This window comes from Notamacropus eugenii, chromosome 5 (assembly GCF_028372415.1).
Source record: "Notamacropus eugenii isolate mMacEug1 chromosome 5, mMacEug1.pri_v2, whole genome shotgun sequence".
In the NCBI taxonomy this organism is placed as follows: domain Eukaryota; kingdom Metazoa; phylum Chordata; class Mammalia; order Diprotodontia; family Macropodidae; genus Notamacropus; species Notamacropus eugenii.
This window is the reverse complement of record NC_092876.1, coordinates 191,430,617-191,449,055: the sequence shown is the minus strand read 5'-3', so window position 1 is coordinate 191,449,055 and position 18,439 is coordinate 191,430,617. Positions and strand designations below refer to the sequence as shown.

General features: G+C 38.0%; 1 protein-coding gene across 3 annotated transcripts in view; it reads right to left on the bottom strand.

The window, feature by feature from the left end:
• Window positions 1–6,478: 6,478 nt before the first annotated feature.
• SGCG (sarcoglycan gamma) overlaps window positions 6,479–18,439 on the bottom strand; it is a 324,273-nt gene continuing 312,312 nt past the window's right edge. For all 3 annotated transcript variants that reach the window (XM_072611724.1, XM_072611723.1, XM_072611722.1), the window contains exons 7-8: window positions 12,738–12,861; window positions 6,479–7,079 (exon numbers count right to left, since the gene is read on the bottom strand). In XM_072611724.1, the coding sequence (XP_072467825.1) occupies window positions 6,897–7,079; window positions 12,738–12,861 (307 nt within the window). In that variant the 3' untranslated portion in view covers window positions 6,479–6,896. The remainder of the gene's footprint in view (window positions 7,080–12,737; window positions 12,862–18,439) is intronic.

Genomic DNA, 18,439 nt, shown 5'->3' with positions numbered 1-18,439 from the left:
TAAGTTTGTTTGTGTTTTAGACAATATTAATGTCAAACAAAAAAGACCAGCTGGTTAAGAGAAATGTTTGAGAAAAGTAAGAGGAGTCCTTTAGCTGAATGGTTTTTGAAGGAGCACAACATCATCAGTACCACCGTTACTAGAATTCTTTTTCTTTACCATATGTGTTTTAGCAAAATGCAAGGGAAAAGGAAATCTTAAGAGCAAATATTTAGTAGAAGTCACAAAGGATGGCAACAAATCATACTTGGTGTAGTAGAAATAATCTGGTCTAGAAGTCAGGAAACTTGTGTTCTAGTCTTATTATACCTAACAATTTTGTTACCTTGGGTTGAGACAACTCCACCTCTCTTTATGTATCTGTAAGTTGATATATTGCAACTGATAAAATGCTTTAAAGAGTTCTGCATACATCATCTCATTTGATTTGCCTAAGAAGATCTGTAACAATTATTTCCTTTTTACAGACAAGATAGTGGAGACTCAGAGAGGCAAATGACTTGCCCATGGTCAGACACCTACTAAGTTTCAGAAATGACATTTCAACTCCAGTCTTTCTGAATTCAAGTCCAGCATTCTATCCACCTTAATTCTAAGTAATTTTAATCCACTTAAAGATTTACCAAATGCCCACACTTGCCCTTCAGCAAGTTGTGAGTTAGAGACCATTATCACCACTGTACAAATGAGGAAATAAACTCGTTTAATGATACCCATAATCATATATAGCTAGTATCAGAAGCAGGATTTCAGTACTAATCTCTGTGTACTTGAAGTCAAGTAAGCATATATTAGGCATCTTCTTTGTGACAAGCACTGTTAGACCCTGGAGACACAAAAACAAAAATGAAAATTAGTCCTCAAGTACTCTGCATCCCTGGTGAGGGTGGTGCGTGAGGGTGGAGGGACATGTACATATAGTGGATACAAGTTATGCAAAGGTAATTCATTTGGGGTGGTGGTGGAGGGAGGCACTAGCATCTGGGTTTGACTAGTAAGGTATTTGTGTAGGAAGTGATATTTGAAAGGAGTAATTATTCTAAGAAGTGGAGGTGAATAGAGAATGCATTCCAGGCATGGAGATAACTTTCAAAAGATATAGACAAGAGATGGCATGTTATGTATGAAGGGTAGTAAGGAGGTTAGTTTGGACAGTAGAGTGTGTGAAGAAGACTAATGGAGAAACATAGGTTGGGACTAGATTATGAAAGGCTTTGAATGCCAAACAGGAGTGCATTTTATTCTAGAGATAATGGGAAATCACTGGAGCTTCTTGAACAGTGAAGTAATGTTAGATTGGTCTTAGGAATATCTCTTTGATATCTGTACTGAAGATGGATATGAAAGGGAAGAAACTTAAGACAAATATATCATTTAGAAAATTATTGTAAGAAACCAGGTGATCAAATGAAGAGGGTTTGAACTATGGCAATAGCTAGGTGAGGAAACAGAAGTGATGGATGTGAAAGTAGAATCAATAAGATGGCAACTGTCTTGTTGCTGAAGATATGGGGGTGAAGGAGAGAGAAGAGTTGAGGTTGAATCTCAGGCTACAACCATGGGTGATAAGGATCAATGGTACTCTTAAGTAGGGCAATAATACAGATTTTTTGGAGGGAGATATTGAATTATATTTTGGGTAGGCTGTGTTTGAGATGCCTGCAGGATATTCATTTGGAAATAGCCAATATGCTGTTGGTGATATGGACTGGAACTCAGGAGAAGGAAGATCTATATATATCGATTTGGGGGTATTTGCAAAGATGATAATTGAAGTCACAGGAAATGATGATGTCATCAAAACAGAGCATGGAGAGAGGAAGAAGTAGCCAGCCTTTGGGGTGAGCAATGAATGATGAACCAGCAAAGCAGACTGAGGAAAGGTCAGGCAGGTAGAAGAATTTTGGCAAGAGGCCAGATTCAAGAAAACCTAGAGAAAATTGAATATCTATGAGAAGTGATTGGTCAACAGTCAATATACTAAAGAGAGGTCAAAGATGAAATGAGAAAAGGCCTTTAGATTTTCTGCTCACTCTGTGTTTTTGTAGGGCTTGAGAGCTAAGAATGTTTTTTATATCTTTAAATACAGTTTTTTGAGTGCTTAAAAATATGAAACCATACTAAGCTCATGGTCTGTATGAAATCAAATGGTATGGGCTGGATTTGACTCCCAAGCTATATTTTACCATTCCTGCTGACTCTACAAAGTGAGGGGAGTGGTTAATACTTTGCATGATATAGAAGGAAGTATAAAAAGTCTTTGATAAGACTACAATGATGAGCCATGTCTAAGTAAATGACATTTAGCAGAGATAAATATAAATTTAGGTTTTTAAAAAAATCAGCTATGTACAAGTCCAAGTTGGGAAAGATAAAGTTTGTATAAAAATGGCGTGGGGGACTTAATGGTCAGTGAGCTTAGTATGAATCAACAGTGTGATGTAATAGCCAAAAAAGCAAATTAATACAGACTTAACTATCTATGAAGGGAATCCTACTGTGTTCCACTGTAGTCAGATTGCATCTAGATTATGTTTGGTTCTAGAAACCACATTGTCAGAAGGGCATTAACAAGCTTAACCATATTCAGAGGAGGGCTAGTATCAAGGGTCTTGAATCCTTGCCAGTAAGGATTGGTAGAAAGAATTAAGATTATTATGTCTGGAGAAGTGAAGACTTAGAGAGGATAAGAATTCTGTCTTCAGGTAATTTAAGATTTAAAGTGTTATGTGGAAGAGGGATTATTTTTATTTTGACTCCAGCGGATTGGAGTAAGATCAGTGGGTTCCAGGGGACTAAATTTCAGCATGATAGGAGGACAGGCTTTTGAACAATGAGATCTATTGAAAAATGAAATGAGCTGCCCTTAGGGAGTAGTAGTTTTTAATTACTGGAGGTCTTTAGAAAGAGCCAGATGACCACTTGTATTGTAGACTGCTTCAGGAATGGGTTTGACCAAATGACCAATGAAATAAACACTTTCTAACTTGAAAATGACAAGCATGATCCTGAAAAAGTGGTTTGGGAATGTAGTGTGAGAGACAAATACAATCTGAATTTTTCCACTGTAAAGGACTGACACTTTGATACTGAATTCTACTCTCACCATTGTATTCTCTCCCTACACTTACTTCCCTAGCCACTAATTTTTGGATATGGGTCACCAGAACACAAGTTGTATAAAGTGTGGACAATCTACTTATGTCAGCTAGGAATCTACAGGTATTTTTTCAGTGTTTCAGCATCAAGGACTATTAAGATGACTATATTTTAATTTATAATCTGATTTGACAAATGATCCATTGAACTTTAGATCTTTATATATTGGTCTCCTGATCTACAATTCTGCATCACAATTGCCTTTTGGACATCTTAAACTTGATGTCCTATAGACAGCTCTAATATTACCCATAACCCTACCCCTTTCCCCATCTCCCTTATTATAATCAAGGATACCACCATTCTCCTAGTCACCTAGGCTACTAAATTTAGTGTCATCCTCTACTTACAATTCTTACCCATTTATCCAATCTTTTGCCAAATCTTATCATTTCTACTTTCTAAACATCTCTAGTATATACCCTTCTCTCCATTCACACAGTTACCATCCTTGTTCAGGTTGTCATCATTTCCTGCATTGTGTATGATAATAACTTTTTAATTGGTTTTCCTGCCTCAAATCTCTATAAGTTGGTCCCTCTTTTCCTTTCCAGTCAAGTACACTCTACTCCCCTCCATGTTTTCCATAGTCCAGTTATGTTGGCCTCATAGAGATACTCCATCTCCATGACTTTGCATTGGCTGTCCCCCATGCCTGAAATATTTTTCCTCCTTACATTGTTTTCCTGACTTCCTTCAAGAACCAGTTGAAATCCTATTTTCTACAGAAGTCTTTTCCCAACCCCATACTTTGTGCCTTCTCCTCTGAGATTGTTTTCATCTATATTGTATATATCTTGTCTTCCTTTTCTTTTTCTCCAGGTACTTAACACAGTGTTTAGCATAGAGTAGGTACTAAATAAGTGCTTGTTAACTATGTTATCATTACCTCCCTCTCTCTTGCAAAAATCACAACACATCACATTTAATTAATTCAGGAAACTTGGCTGCCTCAGTTTCTCAGGATGGTACTAAAGTATTGTCACCTTAAAGATCCTTCTTAGTTTTACCTTGCTTTGGGGACACTGAATACTTCCTATATTTCCAAATATTAATGTTTCTATGTATACTTAAGCTTTTCAGTACTGTCTTCATGAACTGATCTTCAAAATGATTCACTTGTTAGACAACCTTTTGGTGGGGAGTCTCCCAGTTTAGGTTAGTTTTTGAAAAGCTGATGCATAGTTCATTCCTGTAATGAAAAGAACACTGAATCTGGGATTGGTGGCCAGGTTTAGAATTCTAGACCTGCTACTTCTTGCTGACCTGTGTGACCATGGCTTCATCACTTAACCTCTCTAAACCTCAGGTTCCCTGCCTAAAACAGTATGGACTAGATGACCTCTATGGTTCATACTAGTTCTAAATGTTATTATGTGATGAATGATAGTGGAACCTTTCCACAGGAACTGTGGAGCACTTAGAGCCTGGTCAAACATCAAACATGCCAAGGTCACCTACTACATCCCCTGCACTGCCAGAAGTCTTGACTTTGGTTCTGCCATTGGACTCCAATGATTCTGGAAAGAAAAGTGAGGCTGATGTTTGTGCAGCTCTGCCTCCCTTAAATCCATTTCATGAGTGAATCAAGACATCACCTTGTAATGACATTGGTCCTCTTTGACAGTGAAGGATGAACAACAGTTTTTAATGGCCTAAGTCACTTCCATATCATGAAGCATCAGAATCATTGTTTCTATAAACCAGAAAAACTGAGTCAGGGCAGTGGTTCAAGAGGGCTAGATTATCAAATAAATTCCCCATTTCAAAATGCAATGAAAAGGCATAGAACTCTTACGATACTTCTACTTACTCTCACTGATGCTTTTTTGTTAAATAACAAACTTGGGCTTATACTTGTTGACTGATTGAATATGCTGGGAGGTAGGAATATTTTTGAAGATGCTAGTACCACTGACCCAGCTATAGGGAATTGTTCAATCTTGACTTTTTTTGTGTTTTATAAGTGATAAGGAACTTATTATTTTTTAAAGCTTGACAGAAGAAAATGTCTCTTTAAAAGGTACATATCAACAGCCTTTTTTGTATTCCTGTTATAAAACATTTCAGTTGGTTTCTAACCAACATGAATCAGTCTTTGCAGTTTCAGTGTATAATGTGGAAAGCACAGCAGCTCTGCTGGGGTTATGCCTAAAAACATGTCTCATGCCTGCTTTCCCATCACTGGGTTCTGAGAAGGTCTGAGAAATATGACTCCAAAGTCAGACAGCCTTCCTCATATAATTAAATGTGTCTATTGTGTGCATAGAAGAGAGCAATACTTAATACTTAGAGATTTTGTGTAAATAATCTACTTTACTCATGTTACGTCAAATGAGCTCAATCTGAATATGTTAAAAATCTCCAGAAAATAGGATTCCTAATGAAGTTTGATCCACTTTTTTTGGATAGAATTCAGAGATGGAACACTTCGAGACTTGACTTTAAGAAAATAAGTGCATAGGACATTTTCTAATCCTATTTGTAGTTGCCCCAAACATTTTCTTTTTTGGTAGTTTAACCCAAATTCCCCAAAACACTGTAGCAGCTTAGACTATAATGACAGAATCTAAAATGATGGTCTTGTGAGGGGAGGTATATCATGAGGACGATTAGAGATTTGGGAAAGTTTAGAACAAAATGCAGGACACCTCAATGTGAAGGAAAGATAAAGGACGTGAACAGGTGACTGTGTCAAATATACGGTATATCTAGAGACACTGTGTATGACAAGGTATAGACTAGAGTATATGTATATGTATGTATGTACATGTACATGTGTGTATATGCTAAGGGTTTGAATGGAGAGGATGGAGATTACATGCATTTCAGAATCTGTGTGCATGTGCATGTGCATGTGCGTGTATGTGTGTGTGTGTGTGTGTGTGTGTGTGTGTGTGTGTGAGAGAGAGAGAGAGACAGAGAGAGAGGAAAGGAGAGATGGGGGAAGGGGAGATGAGAAAGTGTGGATGAGGGCTAGGGAGAGGGAGGAGATTAGGACTAAAAGAAGGAGAGAGGAGGAAGGAGAGACACAAATTTCCTGTCAGGATGATGAAATTTGAGGGTTTTCCTTGAGCAGTTAGTCCCCCATTAGCTTTGGTTTGGTGCTCCAGTAATTTCTTTCTGCCTCAATCCCCTTACCTCCTGCCCCCACGCCAAGTAGCTTTCTTCAAACTCCTACCTTGACTGTAGATGTTTTCTCATGAAAATCCTATTTATATTTTGTGGAACACCAGATTCAGCAAAATGCAGAATGAGAAATGCTGGATTAGATATACGTATAGTATAGATCATTAGAAATAAATTCCACACAGTGATATAACATTTCATTGTATATTTACATGTATGGAGGGGGGAAGGGAGACAAGGAAAGAGTCACAATTCATTCTTCATTCTGATAGAAATTAAACAGCTCAGTGTGGCAAACAAATTGTGTTCATTTTCCTTAAATAAATCCTATGGCTCAAGTCTTGACACCACCTCCAGAACACAGTTTCATCCAAACATTTTCACTGGCAGTTTTTTTGAATTCAGTTAAAAAAAAGTGTATGTGTGTGTGTGTATGTATATGTATATGTGTGTGTGTGTGTGTGTGTGTGTGTGTGTGTGTGTGTCCCCTTCATCCAGTTCCAGAGGCAGGATACATATTCCAGCTCCGAAGTCTCATAATCCAGAGTAATTATTTACTGAGAATTGTCAAGCTCACTGAGATGTATCTTGACAATTCAATGGCGTGTTCAGGTGCTTCTTTGACAGACACTACTGTTTTCTTGGCAAGTGGAGCCCACTCCAGCCACTGACAGGTAAAGCTTTCCATCTGGGCACACACAGATTTCATAGAGTCTCTGAGAGCTGCCAGGGTGGCCCTGAGTCCCCTGAACCAATTTAGGCAGACACACGGTGGCAGCATCCAACACAAGCTGTATGGGAGAAAACAATAGATGTGAAAGTTAGAGTAATAATGAAACAAACATAGTCATAGTAAAATGAGGCAATGTGTAAAAGAAAGAGACTGCAACTGTTGATGAATTTTTAAACATCTATTAAGTTCCTACTATGTGCCAGGCACTGTAGTAAGCTCCGGGAACACAATACAAAGAAGACCTTAGTTGGCAGCACCTCCCTCAAGAAATAGTAGGTATTTGGCTTGAATCTAGTCAAATAAAACTCTGTCAAAGTGATTTCTACTCAGCTCAATCTTCTGTCCCTTTCATATCCAGGAGGGAATTTTCTCTTGCCCAGTAAGTTCAGCCAGTTTTGAGAATTATCCATCCAGCTAGCCCCCTCTGGCAACATCTGACGATGTTAGCATTACAAAAACTAAGGAAGGTCTGCTTGTGTTCAAGCTTAGTATGTTTGTAGGAGATGAAAAACACTGGGAAAGGCAGTGTTAGTGCAGCCATTGATAAGGGCTCTGTCTCTGCTCGCTGGGCTCCTTGAGTAGGTAAGAAAGTGCATATTTGGACTAGTTACATGGAGTAGAGGTGTTTGACACAATGCCTTTGGGCAGAACATGGTAGACACACTCCCAAGGGCAGCTGAACCAGATTTAAATGTAATTGGAAAATACTTAACAAAATTAATGAAAATATAATAAAAATAGATAATTTTAATGTGTAATTTTCTACATCAATATGCAGCCCTCAGGGATCCTTATGTATTGTTTAGTAGCCCCTATTTTTGTTTGAGTTTGACACTGCTGGTGTGGAAAGAAGCTCCCAATGCCCACACTCTCTCCAAACATACTGATCTAAGCAGAGCTCTGAGAGCTAGGCTTCTGAAGAACACTTCTCAATTCAGAAAACTCTCCCGAGAACAACAGAATTCAATGTCTAGTTGGTATGATTATACAAGTACAAAGAAATACTTCAAGTGGAATAAAAATATTTTTAAGTGAAATACATTTAAAAGTATATTTCTCAGGCATGTTGGCATCATTAGGACTCATGGGCCTGTATTTCTTCTAATTAGGGTCATATGCAAGTAGGAAGCACATTCAAGGCTTTGATTAGTAATTATACCCTTCTAGCACACATAGGTGCCTGATGAATGCTTTTTTGCCAACAACCATGATGAGAATAAGGAAAATGTAATTTTCTCAATCTAATCTTTGAATTGCATTGTTTCTAATTAAAATACAAATACTTCTAGTTTTGTTTTTAATTTTTTTTCTGCTGGCAAAGTGGAGAAGCATTGGATTGGGATTCAGGAAACCTAGACTCAAGGATCATTCTGCTATTTCCCTGTTGTCACAGCCTTTGTTTTCCCATTTGTAAAGTAGAAAAACTAACACTTGTACCAACTCTATCAAGGGGTGGTTGTGAGGAAAGTGCTTTGTAAACTGTATGTCACAAATGTAAACTGTTACTGTTACTATCATATAGGATGATGGAACTGGAAAGTAATTTAGAAGATCTTATTGAGGCAGGGTGAATGCTCTAAGTGATGATGACGAGAGTGAGAATTTATACAGCACTTCAGGGTTTGCAAAGTGTTTTACAAATGTCTCATTTTATCTTCACAACAATCTATTCACTTATTCTACAGAGAAGAAAACTGTGCCAGGCAGAAGTTAAGTGCATTTTCTGACTGTTACGTTTTGTATTTTCTTGCCATCTGTAAACTTGCCAGACTGTGATCTCCATGAGGGTAAGGATGCTGGTGTAGTGGAAATCATGCTTAACTTGGGTATGATTCCAGATTCTTATTTACTTGCCAGGCATCTAAACCTTTGTAACTTTTAGTTCCCTTATCTATAAAGTGGGGATGATGATAATTGCACTATCTCTTGTGGAGTTGTGAGGAAAGTAATTATTACAAGTCAAAATGCTATAGAAATGTGTGTCATGGCTTTCTATTTTATCAGTACCCAATACAGAGGGTTCTACACACCACTGGTTCTTAAGACATGGCTGCAGAATGAATCACGGTTCTCCAGAATACTGTGGGGATAATAATGAAGAATGTTTGGGCAGATCAGGAGAGCCCTTCTGTGTATGTTGAGAGTAGATAGTTTGCTCTATCTCCCAGAATAAAAGAGCATGTTATTGAGTTCATTCTAATGTTAAGCTTAATGGTTCCAAACCATTCTTTCTCTGATTGGCTATTTCTTCCCATATTTAATATGCTGAGTTTGTTTAATGATTTACTTTGCAAAATGCTCTCATATCTAATGTTTCATTTGAAGGTAGATTGAATTGACATTTGATAGAAGAGGTTATGGAAACTCTGAAAGGTTAAGTGATTTTTCAGTAGATAGATTGCCAGGCCTGGCCTCAGGAAGACTCATCTTTTTGATTCAAATCTGGCCATACATACTTAGCAGCTGGAAACCTGGGGAAATCCTGGGAAAATCACTGAACCTTGTTTATCTCAGTTTCCTAATCTATAAAATGAGCTATAGAAGGAAATTACAAACCATTGCAGTATCTTTTTCAAGAAAACCTTGAATGGGATCATGAAGAATTAGACATAATAGAAAAATGACTGAACCACAACAAAACCCACAGATTAATGTCAGAGAGATGGAGCATATCACAGTGAATAAAGAGTTGACCCAAAAGTGAGGAAAGCCTAGGTTCAAAAATCGCCTCTGATATATACTAGTTGTGTGACCCTGAGCAAGTCACTAACCTCTCAGAGCCCAAGTGACATTTTAAAACTCTTAAGTTGTATAGAGGTTTCTACTCAATCTACATTGGTTCAGGAAGTTCTTCACTGGGCATACCCTATACTGAAGAAACCACAGGTGTAATAAAAAAATGCACACATATACATTAAGAGACACATCCAGAGATAGGACTTGTGTGCATGCTATTTTGTCCCCTTTATCCAAGTCACTGACAAAAATGTTGACCATCAAGGCCTGAGGAACAGATTCCTTGGGCACTTCATTAGATATATTGATTCAAGTTGACAGCAGTCCATGAATGACTACTTCTGGGGCTCAGTCACTCAAAAAATTCCAATGCCATGCTTTGTTAAATTTTCCTGATGACATTAAGGTCAGAATTATGGCTAAAAGATTAAGAAAGCTGATCCAGAGAGATGGAACTCAAATAAGATGGAATTTAAAAGAGATAAATGTGAAATTCTATATTTGAATTCAAAAAGTCAACTTTATAGCTACAGCATGGCATTTCCTTTGCAAAAGATCTGGATGTGTAAGTGTCTTTGAAGGTCAGAATGAGTCAGCACCTTGGCCCAGCATTCAAAGAGGACAGTGTAAAACTCCCTGAGGGCTGGGACTCTTTCATTTTAGTCTTTGTATATCTAGTACCAGTGCAGTATCTGGTACATGGGAGGTATTTAATTTAGCCTTGTTGATCAGTTGACTGAAATAAGCTAATATTATCTTAAGCTGGACTGAGAATTTTAAGTGGTCAGACTGAAGGAAAAAATTATTTTAGTATATTCTACTCTGATGAGACATCATCCAGGATATCACATGAGGGAAAAGACACAGACTACATGCAATGTGTCAAAAATGCTCCTGAGGTGGTTTCAGGGATGGAGAACATGCCTACAGGGAGTAATCAAAAGAATTAGAAGTATTTAGCTTAGAGAAAAGGTTAATTTGAGGAGATAGGAGAGGTATCCTTAAGTATTTTAAAAGGCTATCATATGGAAGAAGGATTAGCCTTGTTCAGTTTGGCCCCATAAGACAAAACTATAAGCAGTGGTTTGACTGTTTGCATGGACAGCTGCTGAACAGGCCTAATGTATCCAGCTATAGTTTCTGTTCTGAGCCCCTATTCTGCATTACTAACTATACGATAAACATTTTCAACTAGATGTCCTCTAGGCATCTCACACTCATAAACTCTAACACAGAGTACATTGTCTTTCTCCCTAAATCAACCCTCTCCTCACATCTCTGTATCTGCTGAGGTCATCACCATCCTTCTAATCACTTGAGTTTATGGTCTCAAAGTTACAATCAACTTCTTTCTCCATTTGCCCTGAATATTAGAGAAGTCTGAAAGTCTTGCTTTCTACTTGGATAGCTACTACTCTAGTTCAGGCCCTCACACTCTTACCTGGACTACTGCCACAGCCTCCTAGTTGGTCTCCCTGCCTCAGACCTCTCCTCTATCCAATCCTTTCTTCCAAGGCAGCTGTCAAAGTTGATCTTCCTAAAGCACAGGTCTGACCATGTCACTCTCCTGCCCATGGGTTTTGGGGTTACATAAAACTGCAATTTGGCTTTTGATGCCCCTCATAACCTGGTTTCAAGTTATATCTCCAGCCTTAGGTTATTCTCCTTTATGAACTGATCTTCTTGCTGTTCTTTATACACAAGATCACATTTTTCAGCCCCATGCCTTCACACAGGCTGTGTACCACCCTAAGAATGCATAATTCACAGAATCCCTAGTGTCTGTCAGTATTCAGCTTAAACACCATCTCCTACGTGAGATTATCTTTTTCTGTTCCTCTCTCCTCCCCAAATTCCCTGGGATTTGTTTTGTATATTGCAAAAGTACATATAGTCTCTCTGCTAGAATGTAAGCTCTACAGGAGTGGGGACTATTTCCTTTGACTGATCAACTGATTGAAATTGCAAAAAGGCCTCTGTAGACTTGATGTAAAGAGGGACTTCCTTATAATAAGAATTATCCAAAAGAGGAATGGACCATTAAAGAAGGGAGTGGATTGAAATTCTCTTAAGTAGTGGCTGGATGACTTTTTGTTAATATTGCAACAAGTATTCTTTTTAAGGTATGGAACTGATTCCATGACCTCTGGGGTCTTTTCCAGTTCTTGGATTCTATACAATGATTCCATTTGTCTACTAGTCATTATGAGCTCAGCATATCTACTGTTTTGTTTTTTAAACAAAGTGAATAAGTATCATTAATAGCAACTGAAGAAACAGTATTCTCTAAAGACATTGCATTATTTATCTTTGTACTTCTTAAGATGCTAAAATGTCAATTTAATTCTGCAAACATTCATTAGGGGCCTATTGTATGCACTGAACTATGCTAGGTACTCTGGGTATAAAGACAGATAAAACTGCTTCTGTTTTTAAGGAAATTACAGTTTGGCAAGGGAGAAGACATATACACAGAAAAATATAATGCAAGTTATACAATAAGTTCATAGGATAGGTATGAATGATTCATGGAAGAAATGATCACATAGCTGGGTAGATCAGGGGAAATCTTTATGTAAAAGGTGACCCTTTAATTTAGTTTTAAAGGAAGGGAAAGATTTTAGTAGGTAGGGATGTGGGAGGAGATCCTTTGTGGAATGGTGTGTGCAAAGGCAGAGAGATGGGAAAGGGAAAGACAGAATTAAGGAACAAGAAATAAATCCATTCGGGCTATGATTTAGAGCTCATGAAGAGGAGGAGCATATAATAAGAATAGAAAGGTAAGTTACCATCTTGTTGGATTAAGATTATTCTGTCATGCCATTTTCAACATCACTAAGTCCATAATATTTTTAGTCATTTTCCCTTATGAAATAACACACAAAATTAATGTGCTAATCCAAGAAGATTGTTTCTGCTTTGACTGCAGTCTAAATGGAAGTGGCCCATATATAATAGAAGGCTGCTTTATTTAGCTTACCATCCCATCACTACTGTGTAATTTGATGTCCATTTGAGACAGAGCTTCAATCTTCCCAGAATTTGCTTTAATATGGACCCCTCTTGGTGCATCCATACTTAGGCTCCTCGTGGGAGATTCCAGCCTGAAAGTAGAAAAAAGGGTACTGAGCCAAAGACTAGTAAAATAAAATAAAACACCATCCCAGTAGAATTTATTTTAGTAGGAAATCAATACAATTCTTAGCCTGGAAGGTACAATTTAAAAAGTAGCAGGCACCTGGAAAATAGATAAAGGATGTATTCAGAGGTAGCACTGTAAGTCAGCTGGTATATTTTTCTTTTTCATCATGGAGACATGAAGTAGCAATTATGTTAACAGAAGTTCTCTAGAGACCATATTCAGTTTGAACACTTACTGCTGAAAGAGCACAATTCCCATATAAATACAGTTTGTTATATTTTGGTTGGTGGGAAAAACCAAATGCCCCTGAGACCGATCAAAAGGCCCACTTATGGTTCCTATTTAAGGTTTCAAGTTCCTGTTGCTACTTGCACAATTGATATGGGGGAACTCACAATGCTTATGTCCCCTCTAGTTTGCTCTGGAGCCCTGGTCTGCTTCTTCTGAGTTTAACCATTACCCCACTTCCAAAGCAGAACTAGAATCTGGCAGTCTTGGTGGCTTGGCTCATCCCTCCCGGATGGACAAGGTGTTCAGGTCACCACTAGCACTGCTGCTTTGCTCTCTCAATCTATGGCAAGAATAGTACTTAACCTGAAGAGGGGCTCTGCAGAGCAAGGCCATATACAAATATGATTAAATGACTATAGTACTGTGTGAATTAGAAGTGAACTTCTTGATACAATCTACAGGATGCTGAATATGAAAAGGTTCTCATATCTCTTTCACTTTCACTGTATAAGACTTTATAGCAAAAGTTCTTAACTTGAGGGCCCATGAACTTGTTTTTTTCCCCTCCAACATTCTGATATCTGTATTTCAATACAATTGGTTTCCTTTGTAAACCTCTGTATTTTATTTTATTCACTTAAAAGCTTTATTCTGAGGAAGGGTCCATAGGCCACCCCAGATTCCCCAAGGTGTCCAAGACACAGAAAGGATAAGAACTCCTGCACTATAGTAACTTAAAATCAGAGTCAGCGATCTTTTATTCAATAGCTTGAAAAAGCTTTGGAAAACACTTCTTTTGCTTGCCTAGATTTAGACAAAATCAGACCTGAATTCAGTGGCAGAGGAAATTAGTCCCCTGTGGTTCTTCCAATACTGATACCAGTACTGTTACTCCTTGTAAGTATAGGCACAAAATCCTATGTGCACATGCACACACACACACACACACACATACACACACACACACACACACAGAGCAGGTTTACTATTGGTCTAAAATCACAATTAGACTCCTGAAACATCAACATTTCTAAGATATTTAAAGGGTATTAAAAATCAAATAAGTTTTGTTTCTTCAAAACAATAATATTTCAGCATAAAATTCACATGGTTGTTCTTGCATCCACACAGCATAAAACATCATTTCCAGTACTGATACATAGATCATAAATAAACTCCCTGTAAGGCACATAGGAAGACTGAAGTGTGTAAATGCAGGCTGCTCGTGGGGAACTTTCAGAGTTAGTGTCTACCAAGCAGGAAAAACACATTGTACAGTTTTATTTTAACACTGAATAATACCACATTATTCCATTCTTTTGGCATATGAAATCAGATAAAAAAGGTCATCTGGCAACACTCTTGTAAAAATGTTCTTAGTTAAAATGCAAGACAATGTTTAGAAAGAAAGACAGATCTTTAAGAAAACCAGGGAACATATCAGATGCTCATTTCAGTATAAGAATTGCAGCCTCTCAGTTTTAGATAATTCTCTGTTTGGATAGTTTTAGCTGGCAGGAATTACAGAGCCAGATGCACAGGCCAGATCATTTTGGAAGAATACACAGCCAGATGCAGACATCGTAAATTTATTTGACTTGGTTTTAGATTTTTAATGAGATAGTGTTTACTTTGAAATTGTGCTCTCAATTTACCCCAAATCCTTGCAGTCCTCTGGGACTGAAATAAAAATGGGCATGTTAGAGATGCAGCAAAGACAAATATTAAATAAAAGCCTGAGACCAGTCACACATAGGCAAGCACATGGGAATTACTGCTCTGCATTGCCACAAGATGGCATAATGTGACCACCTGAAACCTGTTCCAACTCCTAGACTGCTGCCTCAGGGATATGAGAAAGAGAAATTTTAATAATTTAGCTATAGTATTGTCACTTTCATAGTAAGGGAAGGGAAGGGGCTGAGATAGGACAGGGAAGGGAAGGGAAGGAGTGAGAAAGAAACTGAGAAGTTGAAAAAATCGTATGTAAAGTTGTTATTCTGTTCTGTCTTAGTGACCTTATTCATGGTTTTCTTTGCAAAGATACTGGAGTGGTTTGCTATTTCCTTCTCCAGCTCATTTTACAGATGAGGAAACTGAGGCAAAGAGGGTTTTGCCCAGGGTCACACAGCCAGGAAGTATCTGAGACTAGATTTGAACTTATGAAGAGGAGTCATCCTGACTCCAGGCCTGCCACTCTATCCACTGTGCCACCTATCCGAACCAGCAAATAATTTATTTAAACACTTAAAAAAAATGGTCATATGTTCTCTGAGCCTCAGTTTTCTCATTGGTATAATGAGGAGCCTGAACAGAGGTTCTCTGAAGCTAGATTTAGATTTTGGTCCTTGCAAAATGATTCAGTTACTGCTATCTTGAAAATAATTCTAACGAGAATAGCTAACATTTGCATAATGCTTTAAGGTTTGCACGGTGCTTTATGTATGTTAACTTACTTGATTCTCACAAGACCCCTGCGAGGTAGGGGCTATTATTATCACCATTTTACAGATGAGAAAACAGGCTGAGAGCAGTTAAGTGCCTTGCCCAGGATCACGCAGCTGGTGGCTGAGGCAGGATTCAAGCTTGGGCCTGTGTAATCTACTGCCTAGCTGGCCCAAAATAAACACTTGTGCTATTTGATTATTTCACAGTCAAATCAAAGTAATCATAAAGTTGAAGCAACTGTAATCTCTCTTCCCCTTCTCAAAATTCTCAAACTTTTCTCTGAGAAGCAAAATCACAACTAAGGTAGCTATCACATTTATGCTGGTGGAGATTGATCACTCACTTGTTTTTCAATAGGATATATCTATCTATCTATATCTATCTATCTATCTATTTATCTATCTATCTATCTATCTATCTATCTATCTATCTATATGTACATGTCTATGTAAAAGTATATTAGAAGAATATCTTGCCTTCAGAAGGATAAATTAAGAGAGAAGCCATACAATTTGGTTAACTTGTTGGTACTCTCAGGAAACTCAGTCCCCAAATGCAAAAGACCAAAAACATTCAGAAGAAAACACTATGTTATAGTAAAACCTTTCAATGTAAACCAGCATTTATTAAACACTTACTGTAAACACTTTGCTGGGTACTGAAGGAGATAGAACTGATTAATCAATAAACAAGCATTTATTAAGTGCCTTCTGTGTGCTAGGTGCTGGGGATACAGAAACAGAAATTAAATACTGACTGCCCTGAAGGGGCTTACAATCCATCAAGAAGTCAACTCAAGTATTTGATTAAGAGAAATGACACTTGCACAGATTCCTGGAGGAATGAGGAAAGGCCTTGCATAGGAGGTGGCAGTTGAGTTGAACCTGGAAGGAAGCAGGGGAAAGCAAAGGCAGAGATGAGGTGTTCATTTATTTCTTGCATGGGGACCTTATAAAGGTAAGACTAAGACTACAGGAGATGGGATGTCATGTGGGAGAAACAGCAAGCAGGCCAGTTTGGCTGCAGTGTAGAGCACATGAAAAGAAGGAAGTAATGGGTCCCGAGCCTTGAGAGATAGGCAGAAACCAAGAAAGAGAAATAAGTGCTTGGAAAAGTAGGCTGGCCCCAGAATGAGTAGGGCTTTAAACTCCAGAGAGGGTACAGACATGAAATAAGGGATAGCCCCTGACAGCTCATACTATTGTAAGGAGATATGACACACAAATAACCATAATTATAACTATAACTATATATATATATATACATATACACATATATATATATAAAGTGCATAGGAGAGGTGAGTATAAAATGCTGTGTGCAATATAAGGGAGAAGGATAATTACTGAAAATTGAATTGGGAAGAAGATAGCACTTAAGATGGACTTCAAAGAATGGCAAAAATGGTAACAAATAGAGAACAGAGGAGGGATTTCTAAGTGTGGGGAATACTGATGAATCAGGTATTACAAAAGATGGAGGTTAAGAAGGAGAGAATTCCAGGTATGGGGGAGAGCCAGAACGTTATCTTAGGTGGAAAAAAAAATCAAGCATCTCATAATAATCCAAGGGGAAACTTTATAGAGCATTCACCCCAGCACTGTGCTGAACACCCTGGCTTGGAATTCCTATTTGAACTCCTTTATTATGAACTCCTATGAAACTCCTGTCCTGTCTCTTCCAAGTGGGCAGGAATTTAACAGGTGGTGCCAATGTACAGATAGACTCGAAAGGGATGTATAAACGAGGAAGCATGATCGCTTGACATATCGGAGGCAGAGTGTATGCGAAGCAGGATTTGAGTCAGTAAGACTTGGGTTCATATCCCACTCCCACCCTTCCATTTTATGTGACACTGGGCAAGTCTCTTATTTATTTGTTTTGAACTCTGCTTTCTTCATGTGTAAGATATTGATAATTGCATTACTTACTTTGGAGGGCTGTGATTATTCATAACACTTTGCAAAACTTAAAGTGAACTGAATGTCAGCTATTAGTATCATCATTCCCATCCCCATCATCACCACTGTCATCTCATCAGTTGTTTTTCTTTTTGGAAGGAGTTCACATAAAAATAATCCCATTAGAAACCAGTTACTATGCTCTTATTTTAATTTTCTATAGACTATTAGAAAGGCAGATAAAAGAATTACTTTTTTCTGGCTGAATAAGAATATGTAAGCTTGTCTACTGTAGACTCACAGAAATATTCTCAGTACAACTCCAGTAGCAGATAGGAAAACAGATTATTTGTACCTCTTCATCCCGCCCCCGCCCCCATCATGATTTTGAACTCAGCCAAATCTCAATATTTTGCAAGTTTTTCATTCCATGTAGCTTGGCAATGGAATATTTGATATGGTAAATACATTATTATTAAATTTTTAATGGACCAATAATATGCCGGGGCAACTGTGGGTAACAGTTTAGTCTGTGATAATTCTCTGGTTCTGGCAAATTTACTTGCTAAGCTCTCTGGGATATATAATTAAGTCTGAATTCATAGGAAGAGATTGGTCATCTCTTAGTCCATGAAATATAGATGGATCATGTCTTGCCAGGTATTTGATAAGTGTTAAACTTTTTAGCCTGTGGTTATGTATTACATAGTGACTTTATACTGTTTCTTGAATAATCTACATTGATTGGTAAGTCTGGGCTCCTTAAGGATAACCTTTCTGTAATTTCTGGGCACCTAGGTGGTGCAGTGGAGAGTGCCACACCTGAAGTTAAGAAGACTTGAGTCCAATCCAGCCTGAGACGCTTACTGGCTGTGTGACCCTAGGCAAGTCATTTAACCCAGTTTGCCTCAGTTTCCTTATCTGTAAAATGAGCTGGAGAAGGAAATGGCAAACCACTCC